Source organism: Emydura macquarii, unplaced genomic scaffold, assembly GCF_026122565.2.
Source record: "Emydura macquarii macquarii isolate MOO-44397 ecotype Brisbane River unplaced genomic scaffold, CSIRO-AGI_Emac_v2 contig_1230, whole genome shotgun sequence".
In the NCBI taxonomy this organism is placed as follows: domain Eukaryota; kingdom Metazoa; phylum Chordata; order Testudines; family Chelidae; genus Emydura; species Emydura macquarii.
Window position 1 is genome coordinate 13,209,119 of NW_027131367.1, and position 27,086 is coordinate 13,236,204.

At 49.4% G+C, this 27,086-nt stretch overlaps 1 protein-coding gene and 1 long non-coding RNA gene across 7 annotated transcripts in view; one reads left to right on the forward strand and one right to left on the reverse strand.

Annotated features, from left to right (window-relative positions):
* CASKIN2 (CASK interacting protein 2) overlaps nucleotides 1–27,086 on the reverse strand; it is an 82,148-nt gene that overhangs the window by 52,620 nt on the left and 2,442 nt on the right. For 4 of the 6 annotated variants that reach the window (XM_067547549.1, XM_067547551.1, XM_067547550.1 and 1 more), the window contains exons 1-2: nucleotides 19,287–19,661; nucleotides 13,041–13,822 (exon numbers count right to left, since the gene is read on the reverse strand). In XM_067547549.1, the coding sequence (XP_067403650.1) occupies nucleotides 13,041–13,137 (97 nt within the window). In that variant the 5' untranslated portion in view covers nucleotides 13,138–13,822; nucleotides 19,287–19,661. Of the gene's footprint in view, nucleotides 1–13,040; nucleotides 13,823–19,031; nucleotides 19,166–19,286; nucleotides 19,662–27,086 lie in introns of those variants that run through there. The other 2 variants (XM_067547548.1, XM_067547546.1) reach the window with 2 other exon arrangements.
* LOC137152880 (uncharacterized) lies at nucleotides 20,010–23,638 on the forward strand. Its single transcript, XR_010919638.1, has 2 exons — nucleotides 20,010–20,092; nucleotides 23,340–23,638. It is a non-coding gene; the product is annotated as an uncharacterized lncRNA (long non-coding RNA).

Consider the following 27,086-nt stretch of genomic DNA (forward strand, 5'->3'; position numbering starts at 1 on the left):
CCTGATGTGGGGGACCTGCGGGTGCACTTTTGGGGTACAGTCCCTGCTTCCCCCAGCCAGCCCCCCCTTGGAGAGTAGAGGAAGGCGGTTTGTTTCTTTTCTTTTTTGGTACTTTCATGCTTCTTTGCTGCATTTTGCCGCCAGCAGCTCCAGGCCTGGCACCATGCCAGGGCAGGCTGGATTCTTTTAAAACAAAACACAGCATGAAAATGAATATATGAAGTAACTCAATGCATTAACTCTTCCAAGGCCTTCCCAGAGCGTGGCTGGGGAGCCTGCACTGCACGTTCCAGAGATCCTGTTCCAGATGGAAACCATCTTCCTCAGGAGGTGCTGTCAATCGACACTGGAATTCAAGAATAAAATTGAACCTGATGCAAGACAGGAGAGCGCCTCTCCCCCCAGACCCTCTCAGCAACACAGAGGAAAAGAAGGGTGAGGGGAGGTAGTGAAGAGTCCTGCTTACTCTGCTGTCTTTGGCCTCATAACACCTCCTAGGGCATGACGGAAGGACAGACAGAGGGTGGCCTGCAGCTCCACCATCTGAGAGCCTCCCCCTCCCCCAACCTTTCCAAGGACAAGTTTCTCCCACTGTCCCTTTCCTTTAAGGCACTTTCTGCCAGTCATCCTCTTCAAGAGCCCGCTCCAAAGCCTACTGCGGTCAATGGGAGCCTTTCCACCGTGCAGTGGGATTTGGATCAGGCCCACAGAGCATGTGGGCTGGTGCCTTTGGCAGATTCCACCAAGCTGTTGGAGAGAGAAAGCTGGAGGGGGGGAGCAGACAGAAAGTTGGAAGGCAGGAGTCTCCTGCACAGCAGCGCACGAGGCTGATGCCCCTGGGGGTGCGCCCTAGATAGTGTTTCTGGGGCACTGTTGGAGATTTTCAGACTTGGACAATGGTCCAGGAATCCACGGAAGAGGGAAGAAAAATGAATTCAGTTCTTGACCGTCTGGTGGCATCTTTCCTCCCAGTAAGCAGAAAGCAGCAACTAAACAGGCTAGCAAGGAGGTGAGAAACCCAAAGAAGCCCCAGCAGATATTACGGCTTGAGTTGAACTCTCACAGCTGCAGTTACCTGGACTGGACTTCCAGTTCCCAAGCCAGTACACTGAGCCCAGGGGAGAACGGGACGCAGAGCTTATAACAATCTAAGTAGAGGAGATAGACCGGGGGGGGGGATTTGCCTCACACTCTGAGCTGGAGTAGTCCTGAGAGGCTGCAATGGCAATAATATTGATTTCCACACACACAAGCCTTTGTTAAGGTGGAGTCAAAGCTGCAGGCACAGATCAGTGCTTTGGGCAGACATTACCTTTCAAGGATGAAAGGCGCCCAGAAGGGCAGAGTCAAGGATGCACCTCCCAAGGAGAGTCACGATTCAGGAACTCCTTGTTTGAGTCACTTCAGAAATTCTACCGTGACCCCAAATCCAACCCACCAAGTGCGATGCCAATCAGCCTTTTCTGGTGGATTTGAGGAGGGCAGGAAGATAAGCCTTATGATGGAAACTCAGGTGCAATGATCATGGAGGGACTGCTATGACTTCAGAGCCATGCCCCTATCCAAAGATCATAGGAACCAGACTTACTCTCTTCTAAGACCCATTAGAACATTATGCCCATTCCTTCCACAAGGGCAAGAGAACAGGACAGATTCTGATATGAATGATGGGCGTTACAGCAGCGTAACGGACAGCAGAATCGGGCCCACACTGCCCTAACAGGGGCTGTAACAGCTCACGCTGCGTTTGAGCCCAGATGATGCTCGAGACACCACACACGCAGTAACATTCATCCCGTGGAAAACACATAAGGTCAGTGCCAAGGGCCGTATGGAATAAAATGGCCTTTACACCACTGTAAAGTTTGGGCCAGGTAGTTTAGTACCTGTGCTCCCTGCTACACAACACCCAGTTATCCACCCCCTCGCACGGATCTCCTGGAGGCACGATTAGCTCTGTGGGCTGGGGAGTGACACTCCTCCCTCCTTCGGGCTTCCAGCAGCATCACGCCCCGTCCTCCTAATCCGAGTAAGCATCGGACATTGCACTCAATGCCTGCCCATCATCCTCATTCCTGTGGTCTTTGGCTGAGCCTTTGCAGTGGCCAGCTGTTGGCAGTCGTTAGGCTAGGGTTGTCCTAGCCAGGTTAGGCTTCCACACAACTTACTCCCTGGCTACTACTGGAGATGCAAATAAAACTCCAGAGGAAAGACAGAGACTACATGGAGTGAGTTTGGCCCAGCTAACACCCTGCTGAGGCCAGTATAGCTTCCTTTGGCCAGCACCTTTCATCCCAAACAAATCCCCCCAACGCCCACTTCGTGGAGAGCTAACAACCACAACGTTAAAAGACAGCAGGAAGAGGAGCAGAGGAATGAAGGGTCACGGAGCAAAGGGGAAGAAAGGGGGGCTTCCGAGGAGCTGTACAGAGAAACGAAGAGTCAGCAAGTGGGGAAAGGTACATGAATGATGCTCTAGATGGGGATCGCTGCAGAGGAGACGGCTCTTGCACCAACAGCGGGAACAGACGCCAGGGCTAGGTGAGCAGATGGAGGTAGAAGAAAAAGAGGTTGGTAATGTCAGCCAGTGCAAACCCCGGGAAGAGTTTGATCCCCACCCCGGACGAACAGGGAGCCGATGCAGCTGTCTGAGGACAGGGTGCGGGGTTAGAGGGCTGGCTTCATTGTAGCTGGGCAAAAATGGGGGCAGCAGCACCGTGCACATACTAGGGAGCTGGGCCTCGGGGAGGCTGCAGGCCCATCTTCACGCATGGGCCCCACTACTAGGTGCTAGGGCCAGCCCCTCTCCTGCTGCTTTGTACAGCAAACACCATCCCATCTGTCCGGTAAGAGCACAAAGCACTCTGGTCCTAGGGACAGAGGCAGCAGCCAAGTTCCCAGGCCTTGGCACCACGCTGCCAGGACCGGTCCAGCGTCCGTGGCTCCGGCCATTCGGCCCCAGCCATGCTGGAGACTCAGATGCTGCCCACCCTGCAGCTGGCACTTGTGTGTGTGTGTGTCTCTCTCTCTTCTGAGCAAATTCCAAGCCATCAAGGGGCCACCCGGGAATCACTTTAGTGAAGGAGGTTTCCTTGGAACAGCTGCTAGGAGACAGGCTTCGGCCAAGTTATCACAGGCTGCGCAGCTGTAAACCACTGGCTCCTCTGACCTCTGGGACTCTGCTGGCCCCTGGAACTGGCAGGATCTGCACACCCAGCTCCCAAGCTGCCCCCGCCCTGGCAGGCCAGGTGTGCGGGAGGGAAAAAGTGCTCTCCGCGGCTGCATCGTTGTTTCAGAGGAAATAAGACAGCTCTTCCGCCGCAGCCCCAGCTCCGACCCAGCGCCTCAGGTCGAGCCTAACAGAACAGGAGGCTTCTGGCCTTTGTGAGTTAAGCGTGCTCCCTCTTCTCAGGCTGCAGGGACCTCTTAGCTTACCAGCGAACTGAGGAGTCACAGGGAGGCATTTAGGATTTGCCCATGTCTTTGCCGTCCCCTCTGGGGCTCTGCCCTCTTTCCAGGTGTTGGCTCTAGTCACAGCGAGACAGTGACGCCAAGGCAGGTTCCAGTCAGTGTTGGCATCTGAGACATCCCCCATCCTGGGCTGCCCAGCTGAACCGGGCTCCTACAGAAAAGGGGGCAGGATGCTTTTGTCTAGCTCAGCCTACGGCTGGGGCGGTGGCAACGTCACTGGGAGGCGCTTAGAAATGCCCAAATGATAAAGGCCCCCATCCTTCCCCCTGCATCAGTCGGCTTCACAGCGTTGCATCCACACCAGGGATCCTGTATTCGTGAGCGACGGGGAGCTTAACGGTGAGACATGAGCGGCAGGGAGCGAAGAGGAGACCAACTTCCCAGCTGGCCCCAAAGCAGCAGACCTTGCGCTCGCTGCCTGGGAAAAACCCACCATCAGGGTAATTTGTTCCTACCAGCTACCGGCGCCCTGCCTCCTGTTGGCACAGGCACTCAGGGAGATCCGTGGGCTTGCACCGGGCTAGTGTGAACGCAGCTCTTAAAGGGACAGGAGGCAGTGCCCAGAGTGCACCCCACAATCTCTTCCGTGCCCTAAGCACAGAATGCAGTTCATGAGTCTCCTCGTGCCAGGGCAGGCACGCTCCGCACTCAGCCACCAGCACGCACACACCAGGCTCTCCGGAACGCTCCTCCCCCGAGTGCTGTGTGCCCAGCTCTGCCCTTGGATGTTTTAAGAACATGCCCTGCTATAATAAGGACAGCCAACCCTCTGGGAGCGGTCCCAGAACTAGAACTTCATCTTCTAGCTGCAGGAACTTTGCGTGTGTAGCGAAACACTGTCGGGAAAGGGAAGCCAAGAGACGGGACTGGCTGTGTCCAGATAGGGGGGAGAGAAACCACGCCTGGCTCTGCTCAGCTTTCACTCAGGGCGAAAACCCAGAGACTGCAATGCCAATGCATGCCTTTGAGGGAGCAGCTATCAGATGGCAGCAATGCCAGGACCTGCCTGCAGAGATACCCAGAAAACCACTCATTAGGGAGTGCTCGGGGCAGGTGGCAAAGGACCGCAGAGTGATGCAGGGTAAAGTTCTCCTCCTCCAAACACAGCAGTACCAGCCTGTGCTCAGTTAGAACAGAGATCTGACTCAGGGCTGCCCCACAGAATCAGTAGGGTGCTGGGTTTTCACCCAGGCCCGTTTCTTAAAGCATCTCCCCAGTCAGCAGGTTGCAGAAAGGCTCACGGCGGGGAAGGGAGCCAGTCCCTCACCCCGGGAAAGGAGAGCAATGGCTGCCTCTTGGGAGGAGTTTGTACAGGACCCGAATGGGGCCTCAGCCGCCACACAGCTCTGCTGCAGTCAGCGTGAACCTGCGAGCAAGACGCTCCTCCGCCTGCACAGCTACAGGCGGCACTGGCCTGGCGCCCAGGGGCAGCCCTGCCCGTTCAGAGAGGCGCTCTGGTGCCTCTCCCGACAGGAGGTCAGGCCAAATGAGAGCGGCTGCCCCTGGCCTGCCCTCCATGGCTGGCAGCTGAATTCCTGCACTAACTCAAGGGGAAACCTGCGTGTGGGCTGACAGCCCCCCCCCACCAAGCTGAACTCCACCAGCCTCTACAAAGGGCAGAGACTGCCCCCAGTGCCTTTTACACCACAAGGACAGCTCTCCCCTGCCACCCACCCGGAAGATCTGACAGACACGTTGGTGGCTTCACAGGGATAGCAGCAATTCCCAGCTCCCAGCCCCCATGGAGCTGGGCAATTCCCAGGAAAGGCGTGCAACCCCAGCACCACCTGCCCCTTCCTGCAGGCTCTTATCTCCCTAAGGATATGGTTTGCTTCAGGCTTCTCTGAGCAGGCTAGCAAGTGCCGCTACAGCTTTGCTAACTTTCAGCCCATCAAAGGCAACCCAGCCAGGGCATGATTAACCAAGGACAGGGCTGGGCCCTTTTCCAAGCACAACAAATGTTGAGAGGCCGGCTTTGAAAAAATATCTATTCACAGTAAGTTGATTCCTTTTGCAGGCTCTGCTCCTGCTCGCGCGCTGCTCCCCACCCCCACCCGCCGTAAAGAGATTGGAAACGAGGGATAAAAATCGTTCCCGGCTCAACTAGCTGAACTCGCAGCTCAAGTGGAAGCATGCAGTAGGCGTGATGAACACATTCCTTCTGGCAGCAGGACCCTGCCCACCGCGAGAAGCAGCTGGCATTCCAGAGGTCCCAACACAGAGAATGCCAAGCGAACTCGACGGCCGGCACACGACTAGGCAAGAAACCGCCTCCGTGGGAGAGAGGGCCAGAGGGGGGGTGTGAGGAAGAGGAGGACTAAACAATTTTAAACACCCCACTAGTCTCCCCCCCTTACAGTTTACTCTGTTCCAAGCAGTGGGTGGTTAGGAAGAAGTAAACACAGTAACCTTTGAAGTCCATTTCTCTCCCTTTCACCCAAATCAAGAAGTTTTATAGGGTCCATGTAGCATTGACGCACATTTTAGAAGGCTGTTAAATAGCCGCTCCAGGGAAGCAGTGGAATCCCTGTCACTTAATTCTTAGCACTTCTAGGACACTTTCCTTCTGTAGATCTCTCAACACTTCACTAAGGAGAGTCAGGTGCTATCCCTTGAAGCCTAGGAATGTGAAGGGACTTCCCCAAGGTCACACAGTGAGTCAGTGGCAGAATGGGGAATAGAAACTAGGAGCCCTGTAGACCATGTTGCCTGAGGGAGGTTAAAACTAGACTAGAGGAAATACAAACCAGGAACCAGTGTAACAGGAAACAATCCTGCCCTGGCTGCCTAATGACCTGGGTGATCCACATTTAACAAAAAAGCCACGGTAGAAGATGCAACTTCTTGCTTTCTTACCCAACTGAGGCAGAGGATCTGCATAGGCAACAATGGCTTGGCCAGGTTTATGGCCTGTACTGCAGCAGCAGCAATAGAATCTGATGATTTCCATCTTCCCTGCGCACACAGGAAGAAAATGAGTTTCCACATGGGGCCAACGGAGCAATGAATGGAGCTGCAAACCAAAGTGGAAGCAGATAATTCACTGCTCCAGCTCATGGGGCAGGGAAGCCAGCGCACACGATCTAGGAGAGGACTGGCTTTTAAACAGGGACAAACAAATTAATGGTGTGGCCTCTTCTGGAATACAGTGTGCCTTAATGCTCCTGCCATCTCAAAAAGATAATGGTAAGCTTACAGGGGGCTCTGAGATGGGCAATGAGATGGATTAGAGGCCCAGAGAAACTCTTATATGAAGAGAGATTGAAAAGAATGAAATTCCTTCGTTTAGAAAGAAGAATAAGAGGGGACACAAAAAGAGTCTATAATATAGCAAATGATCGAGCTGTTCTCACCGTCTCATAACACAAGAACATAGAGCCAACCAAAGAGAGTAAAAATGGTAAATTCAAAACCAATAAAAATAAGTACTCCCCCCCCCCACACACACACACAATACAAAAACCTGTGGAACTCTCTACCACAGGATGTCACTGAGGCAAACACAGTCAGCAAGATTCCAAGGGAGACTGGATATGTATATGGATAACAAGAGCATCCAGAATTACAATAGTTCAGGTTAACTAACACTGGAAGAGATATTAAACCTCAGGCTCCAGAGCTTAAGCCAAACTAACTACTAAGGATTAGGAGGAAGCCGGTTGCGGGGGCATCTTACCCCACATCTGCCTACTGCAGGGTTCTTTTCTTCTTAAACCTTCCTCTGAAGCAACTAGCGTGACCATTGTCAGAGGCAGGATCCTGGACTAGCTGGACTATGGGTCAGGTAACATTCTCGTGTCCCCTCTGAGGCATAGGGGCATTAGCAGTGCGATTCTGTCAATGACAGAAAGAGAACAGGGGCAAGAGCCGCCAGAGGAGCACGCCCCTCACTACCCCTCTGCCAACACACCACAGCAGGAAAGCGGGCAGGGGAGGAGCAAGCAGGGACTCTAAGCCCATTGAGAAATTCTGGAGGGACAGACTAGTGCAGCAGTTCCCAAAGTGAGGCCCGTGCAGAGCTGGCTGGTGCTAGCTCGCCTGTTTGTTTCCAGCTGCTGCATAGAAGCTGCTAAAAATACAGGTCTAACATTACTATGCCACAAAGGGACCATTGCATTACCACAGGGATCTGATGTGACTGAATGGAAGAGGAAGTGGCCATGGGGAGGGGAGGAGACCACTGAACAAGCTCATTCTGAATTATTTGTGTTACCGTGGGAGCCCAAGTCATGGACCAGGAGCCCACTGCACTGGGTGCTGTGCAAACACAGAACAAAGACAGCCCTTGCCCTAGAGAGATTACTGGTATTCTAATGTAATCTGTTAGAACAGAATCTACATTATGGAAATGTTTGAGAATCCCAAGATTAGAACAATGGCAAACATCCTGCTTAAAAAAAAAAGCAGGAGTCAAAAAAGCTAACAGAATGTTGGGAATCATTAGGAAAAGGACAGAGAATAAGACAGAAAATATCGTATTGCCTCTTTATAAATCCATGGTATGCTCACATCTTGAATATTGTGTGCAGATCTGGTCACCCATCTCAAAAAAGATATATTGGAATTGGAAAAGGTACAGAAAAGGGCAACTAAAATGATTACGTGTTAGAAAAGCTTCCATATGAGGAAAGATTAATAAGACTGGGAGTTTTCAGCTTGGAAAAGAGATAATTAAGGAGAGGACATGATAGAGGTCTATAAAATCATGACTGATGTGGAGAAAGTAAATAAGGAAGTGTTATTTACTCCTTCTCATAACAGAAAAACTAGGAGTCATCAAATGAAATTAATAGGCAGCAGGTTTAAAACGAACAAAAGGAAGTATTTCTTCACACAATGCACAGTCAACCTGTGGAACTCCTTGCCAGAGGATGTTGTGAAGGCCAAGTCTATAAGGGGGTTCAAAAAAGATCTAGGTAAGTTCATGGAGGATAAGTCTATCAATGGTTATTAGCCAGGATGGGCAGGGATTGCTGTTTGCCAGATGTTTGGAATGGGCAACAGGGGATGGATCACGTGATGATTACCTGTTCTGTTCATTCCCTTTGAAGCACCTGGCTCTGGCCACTGTAGGAAGACAGGATACTGGGCTAGATGGACCATTAGTCTGACTCAGTATGGCCATTTTTATGTTCTAAAATATAGGTCTTCTGCCTACTTATTAGGGACACTTGATATGTACAAGGTCTGCGAGCTCAGAAAGCCACTCTAGACACTTTGTGGATGGCTGAGCGAGATCAGCGTTGGGTTGAAAAATATCTGGACTGCATGGAATCAGGTTCAAATCCCAGCAGGGACGACGTAGCTCTTTATCGTTCCAAGTTAATACCATTTTGTCTTACTGTAGCCCCTTCCAGCCAAGGATCTCAGAGCACTTTACACACATGAATTAAATGAGCCTCACAGACCTCCTGGGAACTTGGCAAGCAGGAAAAGCCCGTTCTCTTGGACTCTGCCTTAAAATCTGGGGTCCTGCCATCTCTGCATGGACATCAAAGCTCTTTCTCTAAACGTATGGATTTGTCACATTTTGTCTAAAGATTCTCCTCCACCATGCAAGTGGGCAGCATGTTGCATTCTAGTTGACTGCCTCCACCCCAGAAGTGGCTACATTTCAGCCAGGCTGTGAGCGCGCAAACTTTGCTAGACATTTTGGGATTCTTCAGGCTGAACGACGCTCTATTGACGCAAGCAAAGTCCCTGGTAAATTCCATCCAGGGGTCTCCTCTTGTGGGCCAGCTGAATTAAACTCTGTCTTCCCCTCATAAGGGGCTGGCAGAGCTTGAGACTTCACCCTTTCCAAGGGACAATGGCCACAGCCCCAATTGTTCTGCCAGTCTCCTCCCCCAGGAATCTAATCTTGCCGACAGCCCTCCTCCCCCACTGCGCTTGTCCCTGCTCAGCCAACTGGCTCATTGTTAACGAGCGCGTCCAGCCAGGAAAGTGATTGATCACTAGGGAGAAAGGCCAAAGCCCTGACGGGTCGTTTAACAATTTCAATTAAACTCTGCAGTGCTCAGACACTGGCGGGGAGGAGAGGGGGAGAGACAGAAGGAAATTAAAACAGGGCATCTTTGACCACTGCTCCAGGTGGCAACCTCAACGGCAGCTTCGTGGAGTCGACCAGGAACCTCCAGGGAGGGCGTGGGCCATATATGATTTGAGAGAGAGAATCCCCTCCCTGCTTGCAGAAGTATCTACAGCAATGGGCAAGCCCCACATTTTACCATGTGCCCCCAGGTCTTTGAAATAATAGGTGCTGTGACCCATTTGTGCACCAACATCTTCCAAGCCATGCTCTGCCTAAGAATATGCACATTGAATATTTAACGATGTGTCCCTGAAGTTCCCGCTGCCGGGACTAGCGCTCGGTTCTTGGTTACGTGCAGTGACTTTTTTTAGGCACAGGAGATCCCTGAGGGCTAATCACAGAGACGCAGCTCCGAATCCACGGAGACAGCAGAAGGACTCTTAGAGGGATTTTAAAAATCAGCATCTCGGCCTGTCATATGGAAAGGCGCTTTAATGAGCAGCAAACGCAGCTAACATTCTGCTCACGCGGCATCTTAACAAAAAGAGATAGAGAATGAATCATACGGGATCGGGAGTAGAAAGCGCCTCTGGTGGAGAGACAGAACGTCATGTGGCAGGGGAAACTTCATACCTATCCTTCCACCACACGAGAGACTGGCCCCAGATCTGGCTGGATTTCACCCCCTGGGGGCTGTAAGCAGGGGACAAAGTCAGAGCAAGGCAAGAGAGAATACCCCCCAATTGCACTTGATTGAGACAGAGTCACCAGGTGATTAAGCCCTTGGATGGAGGTGAAGAGACCAGCCTCACTTCTTCCCCTCCTAGCATGGGGGCACTCTTACCCCATTTCATCCTACACCTCATCAGGCCCCCCCTTAAAGCCACACACACCAGCCGTGCCAGTTCCGGCTTCACTACTTTCTTCCTTACGTTATTTAATCTGGAGATAGAAACTGGGGTTGTCCTTATTCTCAGCCCTTCCTTAACATCAGCTCATGTCTACATCACTAGCCTCTCTCAGAAAGTTGTAGATCCTTATTCCCTTCTCCTCCTAAGAGCCGACCAAGTACCTCTCCGCCTCTGACAAATCTGTATCATGCAGATTGTCGTGTGGCACCTGACCTTGTGATAAGCAGGTGAACAGACCTGTGCGTGATGTTCCTGATGGGGCCAGGCTAGTTCCTTGTACTGGTTCGAAAAGTGCTTTTCAATTTGCATTTGCTGCAGCTGTCTAGGGAGTGTTTTGTTTCCGTAAGCCCAGCGCTGTGGATTTTAAGAGCCTGGGCCCCACACACACCCCCACCTCCTCCCACTCAGAGCTCTGCAGTGTCTGACCCAGAGGAGTTTATCCTTTCCTTGTTTTTATAATCCACAGCCTCACTAACTTCGATGTCCCAGCACTGAGCACACAGCCCTGAGCTGCTCCGTCTCTCTCCAAGTCGGTCTCAATTATTCTCCCCACTCCCCCCCCCCACACACACACTTTTCTTCTCCTATGAAGCTTTTCACGTGAATTCTTTGCATTCATGAGAAGTGCCAGACTGACAGACCTGGCAACGGGATGCCTGTATCCATAGCATGAGCACAGCACAGGCTGCAGGAGGGCAAGCTTCCTCTATGCTGCACCACCAATGCATCTCAACCCTGCCCTGGATGGACATCTCCAAGGGCAAAAGGTTAGCTGGCTATCCCTGGCCCATTCGGCCCTTAGCTTCTGTGCCAAGAGCACCATTAAGTGTGCTGGTTCATAGGGGTCGTTTTTATGATGTGAACACCTGTCTATGGGGAACTGGACCAGGACCCACTCTCCCTACAGTAACTTTCCTTCCCCTGACAAGCAGAACCCAAAGTCCAGCTTGAACCCACATCCCTTCTTGTTGAAGAAAGGGGAAGTCTTTTAAAATGAGCCTTAAAGAGCATTTTAGCAGGCTGGCTTTGTAGATCTGGAGTGTGGTTCTTCACTCGTCTCCCCACCAACCCATTGGAATCAAAGGGGAATCCACAAAGCGTATTCAGAACTTCCCCTGCAAATAGACACACTCCGAGCCTTGAATTGGTCCCAGTGGCTCAGTTATCACACACGCTTTAAACTGCCCTATGTTACTTCTTCATCCTGACTGCTTCCTTACCCATTCAGGTGATTAGTCCAGTTAGTTCTCCTTTCCTGCCTCTACCTTCTTCTGGTGATTCCCACACTCACATAAGCTGTTCCCTATAGTTCAGTCTTCCTTCTTCTCAGCCAACACTCTGGTGCCCCTGTATGCTCAGAGTGTGACAGATCTTAACTTTTATCGCTGGAGCCCCAGCTTTATGATAAAGCTCAAACCCTCCTTTTCTCCCCGATTTCATTCCAATTTCTATCCTGCTTGCGGGTGTCGGAGCCAGGGGCTGCTGACAAGGTTCTCATCGATACCCTGTTCTTTTGTTTATTTCTCTAGGTCCTCAAACCCTAGGAACTCCCAGTTTCTCTCCCCATAGATCACTGGAGCCAGAACTCACAGGGGTTTGTTTCTTTCCTGCTCTTAACCAGGAACTTGTCCACTGAGGACATGATCTCTAGGAGAATCAGTGCACGATCAGAGGCGTGACTGCACAACGTACCACCCACAACTCTTACCATGGGGCTTCCTACCAATACCACTTGCCATCTCCTGGATGTAGTTCCATGACCTTCCCCCCTGCAAGGAGGGTTGTGCTGATAGGAATGTGTAATTCTCTCCCCTTCCCAGTGATCTTGCTTTCCTTTGTCTCTATTATACACAGTAACCCCAGCTCTCATCTCTCTCTCCTTCCACTGCCACCTCCACATTTCATCTAGGACTTTTTCAGCCCTTCAGTGCTGCTTGGCTGGCCCTCTGGGCTCCTGCTCAACAAAGCAGCAGTGCATGCATATAACCAGTCCCCCTGAGTATCTCTGCCACAGTGACAGTAGTCACCCCCTTTATCACTGTCTGGTCAGTGTGAGCACACAGAACCTGACTTAAATTCATTCCGACCTCAGTTCTGCAGCTGACCTTTAAGAGTATACAGGAAAGAGACTGGCACTACTGAAGGGTTAAACATTACCAGACTTAAAAGTCTGAAATTCAAGGCCTGACAATTGGTTCCAGTTGACTGGCTTGGATGGTAATTTTTCACAAGATAAATCTGACCAGTAGTAAGTGGCAATGACTGAAGGATCCTCTGCTCCAGCATGTCCCATGGGAGTGCTGTTGCTTTCTTTCCTTCGGTGATTTTGTGCCACCCATCCCTCTTTTGTCCCCCACATTTCAGGGCTCCTGCACAGAGGCTACCAGAACCATCTTTTACAAAGTGGTCATTATCAGTGAGATCTGGATTCACATGCCCAGCTTCCGACTGCAGAGTAATCTCCACTCCTGGGCAGGAATGCCAGGATTCACACACCCTGGTCCCAAGGACTCACACACCAAGGCCCTCCGAGCAGAATTCACAGCAACTGACAAGAGATGCAGCAAGTAGCAATGCCCACGTTCCTTTAGCTCCCTGCTGCTGCATTAAGAAGCAAATATACTCACTGCTCTTGGACGCTTTGACCTTGGCCACCAGTTTCTGCACACCAGGTACATCCCCATTCTTCACAGCCTGGATCAGCTCCTGCTCTCGCCCCATCATGGACAGGTCGGAGTGTTAGGGGAGGGAAAGGAAGAGGTCCTGAGATCCTGCCAATTCATAAAGGCATGGGCATACACGTAGCAACTCCACAAAATGCTCTCGAACAGAGCTAAAACCCAGCAAGAAAAAGATTTTAAAATCCCAAGGGACATAAAAAAAGGCTTTGTAAGAGATCTCTCTGTTAATGGTGATAAAAGCAACTAGGAGTCACTTTCCTCTTGAAGGGAACCGAGATGGGGATGCGGTCTGGTTAAAGAACATGCCATCAATTAAACAAAAAATAGTTCAGTGCTTGGGGACTGACGCCCAGCAGCAACAGGGCCCCACAAAACAAAGCCAGGCAGTTCGGAGGAGGGGGGCCGGGAGAGTTTGTGTTGAGACGAGTCTGGCCTCTTAACTGAACCTGTGTAAAGCTCCCAGAGACCAAGGGGTCATATTTTGCTTCCCTCGCACCAGGGTGAGCTGTGTTGATGATTCCCTAATTCTTCGCAAAGGGATTATGTGCTCCTTTCCATCTGGAAGTTATAGATCCTCTCTCTCTCTCTGGTACGTGTTCTCCCCCTCATGCTGGCATTCCTCTCAGTGGCGTCTCTGCCAGCCACGCCGCAGACTCCCTGCCCTGGGTGGCGATCAGAACCCTGGTCACAGAGCCCTAGGAGAGAGGATGTTGTGGTGCTCCGGGTACCTGTGAACATGAACAACAGGGTCAGGTTTCAAAGGCTATTTACTTATCAGCGTCATGAAAACAGTCCATTGCGATTGCTTCTGTGGCCACGCCGAAGAACAAATAGTTTGACTATATTTAGTACTGGCAGAAGTTGAAATGTCCACGTGTTAAAAGGGCTACAGGAGAGGAGGGGGAAGAGGCCATGTACTGGAAACCTCCTAACAATAGGTGCTGTGGGCTGGCCTGGTGGGCATAAGAAACGGGAGATAAGATTGGATCCCTGGTATGGGTGCCCTGTCCTGACACACTTGCAGGCAGGAAGCAATGGGGCCAGCAGAGGGGGGGCAAAAACGTGGGCATGGCCATGTCCCCCTTGCACACCAGCAATTGTCTGGATACGCTATACCCTTTCTAAAGGTGGATCACGAGCCTCCAGTGAGCATGCTCCCCCAGTGCCTGAGAAGTGTCTGTCTCTATAAGACATTACTTGAGTGCTGTCCCTCTTCCCACACCCAGCACAGCCCTGACCGTGCGGGAGACAGACTCCAGCAGGAGCATCGTCTAGGGACTGGGAGTCTGGACTTCTTTGGATTCTTCTCTTGGTTCTGTAACCATTTTGATGCATGACCTTGGGCAAGTCACTTAACCTCTCTGTGCCTTGCTGCACACATTTCTATGCGGCTTTAATAATCCACTCTCTTAGGGGTGATGGGAGCTGCAATTAGTGCTCCAGACCCTCAGATGAAAGGTGTGATGGAAGTGCAAAGTGTAACAATCCTCTTGGAGACAGTGATGGACTTCAGCGTCTTCTAGATACAGATATGGCCATCGCCATGGTATCAGAGCGCCTCACTGAGAGTCACTCCACCAGCCAGTCCAGGGTTGTACTCTATGCTATATTCACTATTGCTGCTTTCTCTCTTAGCACAGTTTCAAAGTATCCCAGTGATATACTTCCAGCCCTTTCCCTGGAAAGCTATTAACAATAGGGGATATTTAGGAGGACTGCTTTTCAGCCTGTTAGTCCTAGTTAAGCCCCATTGGCCTGGCTGAACATTTCCTCCCTTCTTACGCCTTGCAAACATAGATACTGTCCTCAGAATTAACTAGGAAGCTCCAGTGCACTGGAATGTAAAAGATACCTATTAAGAAGGTTATTAGCGCACGAGCATTCTCAGGCAATGAGCTGAGCACAAGCTGGCAGAGTGACTGTACTCAGAGGAGAGAGGAGAATCAAAATTGAATTCAGTTCCCAGCAAGCCAATTCCCTGCTGGCTGCCTGTGTCTATCTCCATCTCAGCGGCATAGGGCATCCTTTCGCAAACTGGGGTTCCTCCCTTAATGCCTTACAGGATGGGGCCCTACCACACTCATTCTTACCCCCTAAAGCCTCCCCACTCCCAATCTCTAAACTCAGATTTATCCTAAATGACGTTTTAAAAATTGCATTCTGTACTTTTCCAGCCTTCTCCCATGTATCCGGCAACTTTCTCCTCACCCCATCATGAAATCTTGGGAGAAAGAGCGTATGTGTGTGTGAGAGAGAGAGAGAGAAAATAAGAAAGATTGACACAAGCTGCCAACCTGCTGTCACATAGCAACAATTCTTCATTAGCACCTATCTGGGCCAGATTAGAACCAGCAACCTAAGGCTACAAGGCTCCATTTTCTGTTACCAGTCACTTGAGCCACGGAACCTCCTAGATCTCCCTTTCTTAAAGCTCCTGAGAGGCATCCTTGGTTGTTTATAATGTTGGGTTCTGTTGTCGTAACTGGGACTACAAATTTCCCATAATTCTAAAATCAACTGTAAAAATTATATGAACGTTTGTATGATATTATAATAGCCTCTCATAACAAATGGTGATGAAAAGTAGGTCAAGTTGTTGTCAGTAAGGAATGTTATAAACAGGTGCAAAATAACCAGACAGAAAAACAAACTAAGTTCAAACAAAAATGGCCAAGTTAATATAACCTGAGGACTATGTTGAAATCATGTTTGGTAAAAACATAAGATGGGGAAACCGGAAATTAATGAACCAAAATTGGTGTTTAGGCCTAAGTGATGGACAAAGTAATGTGGGGATGGGCTATTCAATCCATCACTCTCATTGTGGGTCCTTAAAGGAAGAGACTTTGGGGGGAGAATAAAGGTGAACAGAAGAAAGAATCCAGAGGCTATTGGAGCAGGCTTCACCATCATGTCTGCCACCCCCACTGTTTCCTGGAACCCCACGCCTTTGTCATCCTGGTCTTGAGATGTCCTAACCAGACCAGGCCAGAGAGAGGGACCCAAATGACATCATCATTCCTACCAGCTCCAGCTAATCCCAAGCACCATCTGAGATTAAATGAATCTGACTATAATGGCAGCAGAAGCAGCAACAGCTCCAGCTCATCTCAACTAACTTTTGTGTTCCCTAAAAAGACGGTTATTACCATCTTTGATACCATCGAAGAAACTGTCAGACAAAAGGGGTTTTCCTAAAAACTCTCTCCAGCGAAAGGGAACAAGGGATGTTGTTAAAGTGAAAGCCTTACTTAATACTTTACCTTTCAAATATTTTAACTGTTTTTCCTTCTTTTTTGGCCTTTTAAAAAAGATAAAAGGATTTGTAATGGTGCGTTGGCCATGGTACTAAGCAGGCTGAGGTCTCGGTGTACCAAACCTGAAACCTTGTTTAACACTGTGACTAGGTTATGTTAACACCTTTAGCCCATATATTTCATCTAAATTAATACAATTCTCTTTCCTATGAGTGATTGAGGTCGCTGTTCTGAGAAGAGAGAGATGCTATCACAATGATCTTTGTCAAAATACTGGAGAACAGAGGTCACAGCAGTGATTCAGGTGCTCTGGGCCCATCGCACCTGTCTCTTGGCAATCAACAGGACAGATTCCAGGCTTGCCATGCCTATGGGATCACTGGCAAAGCTATTTGCTCTTTCAGATGCTCATTGGACATGGTAGGGTTTGAACGTTTACACGGTAGGGTGGGGAGAGACAAATCTGGCCTCTTGCACCTTCACACATTAGCACCGAGTCTGACTCTTGGAAAAATACTGCAAAGAAAAGAGGACAAACCAAGAAAGCTAAGATCATTGCCTGATAAGGACACCCACCATTCACGGCAGGGTGGGGTGAGAGGGTAGCCACACCCCGGGGTGGCACGGTGGCACCCGCCAGGCAATGACAACCCTTCCGTGTTGGGGGGAGGGCACTATTGATCAGCCTTGGCACTACTAACTAATACTGTGATTGGCTTCTGACTGGCAGGGTGCTGTCTAAAAAGGTGATACCAGGCAGAACTGAGCTTCTCCTTGCTCTCCCCCCACTACCACTGCCAAATACCCCTGCCATTGGGCTTCCCTTGGGACCCAGTGTAACTAACGTGGATCAGGGTGTGGGATGGGACCAGCCGATGCTCTCGATTTATAAGCTTTAGCGACAACTCTCCTGAAGTTGTCCTGAAGGGCAACTGTTTTGTTGTGGACAAGGGGTTTGGACTGCTCATATGAGTGAAATGAGACTTGGCTGTGACAAGGCAGCTCTTCCCAGCAGACGTGGCATCTTGGTCTGAGCTGTTTGCACGGTTTGGAGAGGCACATGCAGACCAATGGCTGTTGAATGGGCATAGAAGGGCATTGAGGACTTCTGCACATCCAGCAGGGGTTGAGATGCTGACTCAACCGGTGATGGTCCTATACAGCTGATGTCCACCTCTTGCAAACACAAGCAGATCTTTTCAACCTGGACAGACTGTCAAAAATTGAGAACTGGTTTGCTGGTGGGGTTGCCAGCTAAGCCCAAGCCTAGTGGCATCTGTGGCTGTTCGCCTTGGCAGCGGGGTTAGACTCCTTCCTGCTTACGCAGCACCCTTTCCTACAAGTTAGAAGCCAACTCATCTTCTGTGACGAAGGGGTTGGATTCGCAGGAATGCTCAGACTTTATGTCAAGGCTTGGGATTTTCCCATGCAGTAGCCTACATGTGGTTGCAGGCCTTGGGTTTATGTTGGCCAATTAAGCCCTGGATAGCTAGATTGCTGTGAACTTGCACATCAGAAGTGGGGAAGCTGACATCAGCTCAGAAGGCAGTCACTTCCCCACTCACCGCCGCCAGGTCAGGCTACTTTAGGGGTTACTTTCTATCGTTACATTATCATCAAGTTGCAGCCAGTTGGCTTAAGTCTAATGGCTCCATCCTCATTGCTCCTTGCCATAAGCAAACATGAATTCGGTTAATAGAACATCTCCTGGAAACTCAGTTATTGCAGCAGCTTAAAGCTGCTTTGTTTCATTCGACTTTAGCACATTTTATCCAACTTCACTTTGGTATCATCCGAACAAACTGGCACTTGCTTTTTTATACTGAAGATCATTTTTTTTAAAGTCAATGTACCCTAGAAAGCAGGCTCATAGAATCTGAATGCCAGCTACTCCTCCCATCTCCGCCAAGACCACTAATAGGCTTTTTGTAAGCAAGGGTTAACAATCTACACCTCTCAAGCTACACAAGAGTGCAGCAGTATCAGATGTAGTCCTGAGCTAGGCACATTTCTGCCTCCGTGTTTACTGGCAATAGTCTGGAATGTGACTTGCTGTATACAGTGATAGCAAACAACCCTCCCCCTACCTGAGAGAGCTAATCTTTCAACCCAGGAATTCACCTGGAGAAGGGAGGAATCTGAAATATTCCTTCATCCAACAACTCAGAGGGGGGAACAGTAGAATTATGTAAGAGGAAGGGTAGAGTTGCTGAATTGCAATTTTAAAACAACCAAACAAAAAATCCCAACCCTAAAGGGCAGGCTGGGACGTTATCTACATCTGCTGCCTTCAGAAGGGGAAAACCTGATGCAAGTGTTACTCTGATGGAAACACCCTACAATCACAACAGCAAACACTTAGCGTTGAGGCAGTTCCTCTACCAAGCACGATGCAGACCGAGGGGGATCTAGTCCCCATCCAGAGCCGTCCCCGCTAACAGGGAAACATCATCACTCCCCCCCCCCCCCCCCGATCACAAATGGGGAAGTCGCGGCTGGATGCTCAAGGCACTTGCCCAAGACCACACAAGGAATAAGTTGCAACAAAAGACAAATGGGGGACTTACAAAGGGAGGAGGGGGAGGAACAGTCCCATCTTAAAGGGAAAAGGGGAGGGGGAGAAGGCAGCCTGGAGCAGTTCTCTTCAAAGACTTAACTATAAGAGTAAAGAAAAATTAACCTGGCGCAGAACGATACTCGGCAGCTGTGACAAAGAGGATCTTTGAACTCCTTCTTTTGCTCGGGTTTAAACCAATATTTTCAGATCAAAAGGCTGAGCGGAGCTGGGCGGGAGCTGAGGTCATGAAAAGAATCTGAAAGCTACTGCACAATCACAGTGACCCAGCAAGGAGCATAAGGGAAAGTCATTCTCTGCGGGCAGCAACCACCACTCACCGATTTCTCCCCCCCCGGCTCTTTCTTGTCCATAACTCACCTCATCAGGAACTTCCCTGTGTTTCCAACAGGCAAAGTTGCAAATCCAATTCTTTCTCAACCACGTCTGTCCCTGGCTGGGGAACGGGCTCCCCTCCCCCGCCAGAATTGGTGTAATAAAAGCCAAGAGCAGATCTGCACTTCCACACAAAAATGCCTTTGATGTCTTACAGCCCCGGACTTGGGGGAAGGAGGAGAGAAAGTCTACAGGCGCTGGGACTGCCGAGAGAGCAGAGCTGCAACCATATGCCCTTTGGTCCCCAGAGCCCTGCGTAGCCTGCTAGAGATTCCCACGGGCACCGCCGACCCTGCTGGAATTGACCCGTCTAGTCAGTTTCACAGGGCGCCTAGGAACTCAGAGAAGTCTCTCTCCCGAGCCACCTCCCCCCTTCCCGATCGGTCCGTCTCCCTGCAGGAAATCCCTCCCTCCCAGCCTCCTGTCCTTCCCTCCTGATTGGAAAAGCAAAGGGGGCTGCACGAGCTGGGCAGGGCCAGGGCTGCTGTCACTCAGGGTGATGCGGTTTCAGATTTGGACCAGGGAAGGGGCGTGGAGAGTGCTACCTGAGAGCCTAGTGCAGCAGGAAGCATGTGCACAGGTGTGCGGGGCGCGCCTGGGGAGGGAGTCTTCCACCCCACGCCCCAGCCAGAGTCTGGGAAGACTGAGAGGAGTCCCACCTTGTCGCCTCAAGGAGCAGAGCACAGGCTGTCCGTGTACCGATGGATGGGGAAAAGGGAGAACCACACGGCTGGAAATGAGAAGAGCTTCTTCAAACCGGTTCCCCTCTTTCCTTTCAACTCCCAACTCAGGTTTTAGATTCAGTTTATACACTTAAAAAAAAATGCAACCTAAGTGCTGCCACCTATTAGTCCCTGCTGGTAGACTCCCCTGTGTGAGATCTCAGCTCCCTGGAACTCCTGCTGCTCCCGGGGAGCACAGGATTCTTTACCACTGGGTTTGCTGGAGCAGCTCATTTTTATTTTAGATTTGTTAAGCGCTAGTCATGCGCTTGAATCAATTGTTTTACTGCCTTTTTGTGTTCACCAGTCTATAACGCTGGCATCCCTGGTTTCAAACCCTATAATCGCCCCTGGAGCTGTCAGGCCTTCTGTGTATAAGTAATGCTTTATCCTCCTTCCCCCAGTAGTCTCTGAGAGGTCCACAGCCTCTGAGATGTTCCTTTACTGCAGGAAAACCCCTGCATAGCTCAGGTTCCACGGTCTCCAACCCATAACAAGCTCTGTGCATGTGGATGCAGCACAGAAGGGACTTCAGTGAGATTCCACACAGACGCAGGGCTCCTTGCAGGATTGGGGCTTTAGACCGTTTGGTCTTCGGGGCAAAGACCTTGCCTTCTTCCCTGTCTGTAAACATCCTGTGCCCCTCTGGCAGTGAACACGTAATAGTTAGTCATATATAATCTTACTACAGTGAACCATCAAAAATAAGCAACCATCTAAAATTAGTTACTTAAGGCAGCTTCCTAATGGAAGTGGGGCAGAACTGCAGTCAGTCGGATGCCCTGGTCAGGAGGGTTTCTTAGAACAGAAGGTTGGCTAATAAAGCTGGGCAGTTTTCATGATACCTCTGGATTATCAACAGCTAATCAGATTAAAAACACATACTTTGGTTTAATTCACGAAGGGCCCAACCCACCACTCCTGTTGGCTTCTGTGGGAGTCATAAGCACTCAGCACTTCTCCAGATCAGCCCCTAAGAAATTACACCAAAGTAGGGTTTATTGAGCAACATGAATAATGAGGAAAATGGCAGGGCTGGGTGAGAAGGAAGAGCTGGAGCTCTAAAATACTGTCTTTGCAGTTCTGAATAAAAAGATTATTATGCACATTTGATTGGAAATGTCAACATTTTACAGCTGCTGTTTTGAAGCGCAGAGCTATAAGTAATCTTGCTAGGAAGCGACATGAAGTTAAAGGTCTTGTTATTCGTTATGTGATTTTGTGTCAGAGCTTGTAAAGCGCACTGACATTTACTAATCCCTCAAATTTATGTAGTACCTTTGTCCTTTTAAGGATCTTAATTAAGCTTCACAACACCCTGGGAAGCAGATAAACCCACTTTGTAGATCAGAAACTAAGGGCTGGTCTACACACAGTTTTTGTACCAGTGTCACCTACTTCCTATAGGGATGTGATTTTCTATCAGTAAATTATACTGATACAATCCCTAGTGCAGATGCAGTTATGCGAGTATAACGGCACTTTATAGTAGTACAGTTTATTTCCATTCCCATACAAGAATAAACTACACTGGATAAGTACCTTTACACCGGAATACTGTCTCCCCAGCAGAGAGAGTTGTGCTATTTGAACTATACTGGTATAGTTAAAACAGTACAACTTTTGTGTGAAGATGAGTTCTAAGGCACAGAAGTCAAGGCCAACATTATTAAACTAGGGTGCCAATTAAGTATTAGGCCTGATTTTCAGCTATGACCAAGCCACTGCAATTCCCAATGACAGCTTTGAACATTAAGCCACGTATTTGGGTTCTTTACTTTATGTAACTAACTTTGAAAATTTTGTCTTAAAGTTACTTGCCTGAAGGCACACAGCAATGCTTGTGACATGGCTGGGATTACAAGACAGCAGTCCTGACCTTGGAGAGCTAATATTTCTCCTTTCTGATCATTTAGTAAGGAAGAACTGTTGGTGTCCCAGAACATCAGACTCTGTCATTGGCGCTTTGTAGCATTACAGACGGAGGATCAGGATGTCGGATTTATTTTCATGGCATCCGCAGTCTAGGTTCCAAGGGGATGATTATCAATAAAAGAAAAAAAAACATACATAAAATACTCTCTCAAAGCTAAATATTCCATTGCAATTAAGAGACCTGTGTGCTGTCCAGAGCTATCCCATGGGGCTGGGGAAGTGGGACAGAGCGCCTGTATGGAGCTGGGCAGGAAGGGCAGCCTTTTCTGCCAGCCTGAACACTAAGCAGTATGGTCTAGTGATTTGGTCACCAGGCTGGTAATCTCACAGCCTGGGTTGAGCTGCTGTATGGTCTTGGGCAACTCTTTCTCTGTGCCTCAGCTTTCTCTCCTACTCTGTATGCGGTGTTGTTGTAGCCATGTGGGTCCCAGGATATTAGAGAGACAAGGTGGGTGAGGCAATTTTCATCCCCTCTACTGCACTGGAGTGGGTTCTAAAATCCTTTGTGTATTCTTTTCCTAGGAGTGAATCTGGGTAGTGGATCAGAACTGAATGAACTCTGCTGCATTTCTGGGGTGACTTTGGGAGAAGGAACATTCAGGGCCCAGCTAAAAGCTCACCCTAATCCAAGTCCTCACTTTCTCAGGGTCTGATTTTCAAAGGTGCTGAGCACCTGCAGCTCCCATTGACTTCAGCTAGAACAGTGGGTCCTTAACACCTTTGAAAATCCAGCCCTCGGTGAGTTCTATGTACATGGGACATAAACTGCTCAGATTCCATCAAGGATTTTCCTTTTTGCTTGAAAGAGCTCTGTCTAGTTGGGACAATATTGCCGTCTAGAGGCAAGTAGTATACCTTTCCTGTTGCAAGAGATTGATATGGATTTATTATACTGGAATAGTATTCTTTTTAACAAGGAGTCATTTGAGAGCACCTTTCACGGAGGGAGGCAGAAGAAAAGAGAATTTGCTATTTGAGGCAATATATTTTGGCTTCGTGTACAGAAAATACACTAACCACACAGTTCGTATTGTAACAGATCTGTTCTCTCTCTACCCCCTCGTGGGTGTTGCTGTGCTGTGCTGCACACAGCAACTGCTCAGCACTTGAAGAGGTTAGAACTCGTCTTCTTTCTCCAAGAGCAAAGCCCTCTGCCATGTAAACTAATGGAGAACCTCCATCAGCAGTGGAAGGCCTATGAGACACAGATGAGTCGTTCCAATGTCACCCAGAATGTATTATATGCATACAGCCCTCCACCAGGACATTAAAAAATACTATAAAACAAGAGTAGAATTCATTCTCCAGTCAGCATATTTAAACCAGCCCTTTAATCTAACTCATCCACTAATCATTGACTCACTCTGCCTGTCACCTGTAGGTCACTCAGTGGACGTCTGAAAAAGCAGCAGCCCTTTGGAATGCCAACACAGGACTGAACAGAGATTTCCCCTTTCCTGAGGCTATGCTGCTTCCTTTGCCATGTCCCCAGAGCCTACATTTTTGGGGGTTGATTGAAGGCCTCACTTCATCTCTGCTGCTTCATCAGTCTCAGCAGCTATGTATTCCTTTATCCACTCCTGAGACTAACCCTTCATTTTTTTTTTCTAATAGTCAAAATAAAATTTTTTCTTTGTTGTCAGAAAAAAAAATTCAGTCCTGCCGACCAAGGGCAATAGATCCTGCTGGACTTAGAGCATCCCCAGCTGGCATCATTAGCCCCACCTGAGAGCAAGAGAGGGCTTTAAAAACTAAGGCTCAGATCCACAAAGGGACATAGGCATCACAACACCTAACTTTCAGGTGCCAAGAAAAGCACTGGAATAATAAGGGGATCAATAAAGCCTGAGTTAGGGGGCTAGGCTCCCCACACACTTCTTGGGGAGAGATGGGCACCTAAGATGCAATCCATGAGAGCCAGCACGTAGGGTGGGGAGCTGCCTAAACTACCCAGTGGGAGGTGCCTACAAGAGGGGTTTCTTCTCAGCCCCAGCTCTCTCACGGAGTCGGACACTTATCTGCTTGTGAGCCACAGCTGGGAACCCCTCTCCTAGCCTCAGGCAGCTTAGGCACCTAAGTTGTTTCTTCAGAGAATGAATTAGGTGCCTGCCTGACATCACAAATAATGGCCAGAGAAGGAGATGGTGTTGGTGGAGACTATTGGTAGCAGCCACCTTCTAACTATTAGCCCCAGGCTTAGAGTACTCTCATCCAGGAGGTGGGAGACCCCATGTCAATACTCCCTCCTGATGGGGAAAAAGGATTTGAACAGGGGTCTCCCACCTCCAAAGACAGTGGCCTAACCACCAGGCTATAGGAAATCCTGTTAGGGAGCCTCCCTCAACTTCTCCTGCTGCAGCTGTTCCCCTGTGAACACATACTTATGTAGTCAGTGGGCCAGAAAGTATGAGAGCAACTCCATAGCCTGGTAGTTAGGGCATCCCATCCAGAACGTGGGAGACCCAGTGTCAAGTTCCCCTGCTCTAATGACTAATTATTTATCCAAAGAGGAACAGTTTCAACAGGAGTCCTCACATCAGAATACCCCATAGCTTGTTGGGTACAGCACTCTCCTGAGAAGTGGGAGACCCCCGTTCAGAACTTTTCTCCTCCTTCAGGCAGAGAGCGGGGTTAAAGCTGGATTTTCTGCATCTTAGCAGAGTGTTCTAACCTCTCAGCTAACAATAGGGTGGATGGCCCTGCTGCCTCCTGGATTTTGAATGGGGCCCTATTCAGTAAGTGTGCTCAGAGCACTTCTACTGGATTGGGCCCCTCAGACAAGGGGGGCGGGGGGTGGACACCTATCTTCCCCCACTTTGTGGATTACGCTGGAACTTCGATGTGAGAAAGATAAGTGTCTGAATGCCTGCAGTCATGCCGTAGTGCACATGTTCAGAGACAGAAATGAAAGTGCCTTTCCCCCTGAAAATTTAGGCACCAAGTAAGATTAGATGCCAGCCAAGCAGGGATTTTGTGAATTGCCGTAGAGCCTAAAACTGGGATTCAGGCACCTAAATACCTTTATGGAGAACAAAACTTTCCATTGATCTCCCATTTGCTCATGGATTGCAATGCTTTGAATGTTTGAGCTGTTTTATCTCCACCTAGTGGAAGGAAATAGCCTCTAAGAAAGTGACAAAGGCTGAGAACGGATAGATTTTCAAAACCTTTTAAGTATGTTATGAAACAGCATGACGGAAACATAATTTTTTTTGCAGTTCAGGCAAAGCCCTGCCTTTCCCTCTTGTTCTGTTTAAATGCAATAGGGAGCAGTGGGGTCTAGTGGCGAGTCCATCAGAAACACCTCATCTGTGGTGCGCTGCTGCTGCTCTTTTAACAAGGGGCTCCTGTCCTTGCCGTGCCTGAGCGAAGCCCTGCGTCCCAAGGGTGTGCATGCCGCAGAAGGGTGGTGGGAAGGGACTGGGGAATTCATCTGAACACATTGAAATAAAAATGTTTTCTCATAACCAGAAGCAGGCTAGGAGGTGGCGCACTGCTCAGTGAAAGTGACAGATTAAGGACACTGGCCCGAAATACTGATCCCTTTCCCACCCCCTGAAAACTAGGGCAGATTCTGATAGTCCAAGCTCCATGGGCAGCTTGCACCACGCAAAAGAGGGCTGGGGAGTGGGATGAAGGATATCCCTATTTTTAAACATTCCTGACCCTTGGTACCACCTTATCTTGTACATTCTAAAGACTAAAAGATTCCTCCTCAGCAGGATTTTTAGGTCAACCCCAAAGTACACCATCTCAGGCAGAGATAATTCACAGCCTCCCCAGGGCATGGCTCTATCCCAGGCAGGGCCATTGCTCTTGGTTTGGGGATGGAATGGTGGGAGGAGAGGCCTCTCTGGAACATCACTGGCTCCAGCCCTGAGCCAAGTTCTCTGTAAGAGGCAGGAGATAGTCCCCTGCTTCCCAGGGGGCTGTGAGGGTTAGTTGTATAAGGGGCCACATTTATTTACTCAGGTGTATAGACTGGTGCTATACAAAGCTCTAGGCATATGTACAATTCTAGCTTCCTACAGGCGCACAGTCAACTTACGCACCACCAGCAACAAAGCACTCCTAGCTTCCTCCGCCATAACTAAATCCTCATCATTCCTCAACAGCCCCAGAGAATGTCTAGGGAAGGAGGTATTGCTATGTGGCCTGAAGGTTACCACACATGGGCTTGGTCTGACCGCATTGAGGGAGTGAGTTTTGGAGATGAAGGCCCTTCACGGAGCATACCCTATCCAGATGAACATAGCCAGGGATTTGCCGCTCCAGTGTCCCATCTGATCTCAGCTCCGAGACAAAAGCAGCTTCTTAAAAATATAGGAGTCAAACCATTTGGGAATTTACAGATTAAATCCCAATGCCTTGAACTGCATCTGGAAATGAGCTGGGAACCAGTGCAGACTCAGGAGCACAGGTGTAATATGCTCCTCGTGGGAGGCTCTGATAAGTAATTGAGCAGCCACTTTCTGCACCAGCTGAAGTTTGAACAGCCTCCAGATGTAGTGCATGCAGAGCATATTGCAATGACCCCACCTGGAGGAGACAGAGGGATGGACAATTGTGGTGAGTGAGGTTCAGATTCAGAAGGAAAGGCGGCAACTTCTTGTCAAGCACAGGGATGAAAACACATCTGGGTGCTGCTGTCTGGACATATAGCAGTTGAAATTCCAACAAGAACCTAAAGTTGCAAACTTGAACAACAAAAAATAGCTGCTCCCTCAATTCAGAGATTACCCTATCTCCTCCGGAGAGCCAGCCAACAGCACCGCCTGGGTCAGATGCAACAGAGATATAGAGCAAAGGATGGCTGGGCAGCTTGTACTGCCTCATATTTCCCATATGCATTGAACAGGACCAGTAATAGGGCAGATGTTTCCATACAAGGGAGAAACCACTCCATGGATCATCTCAGTGTTTCCTTTGGATTGTTCTCCCAAGGGATGGGTGTGAGGATTGGCTAACTGAATACCCAGATGTCCTGAGACCCACATAGCTCAAGAGAGCAGGAGATCCACGTGGAGCCCTAGGTGCCCTGCACAGTTCCCTTGGTTCTTGCTGTTCCCCACAACAGCATTGCTGCATCAGGAGCCCCAGCTCAGGTGGACTCTCGGTGCATTCAGAA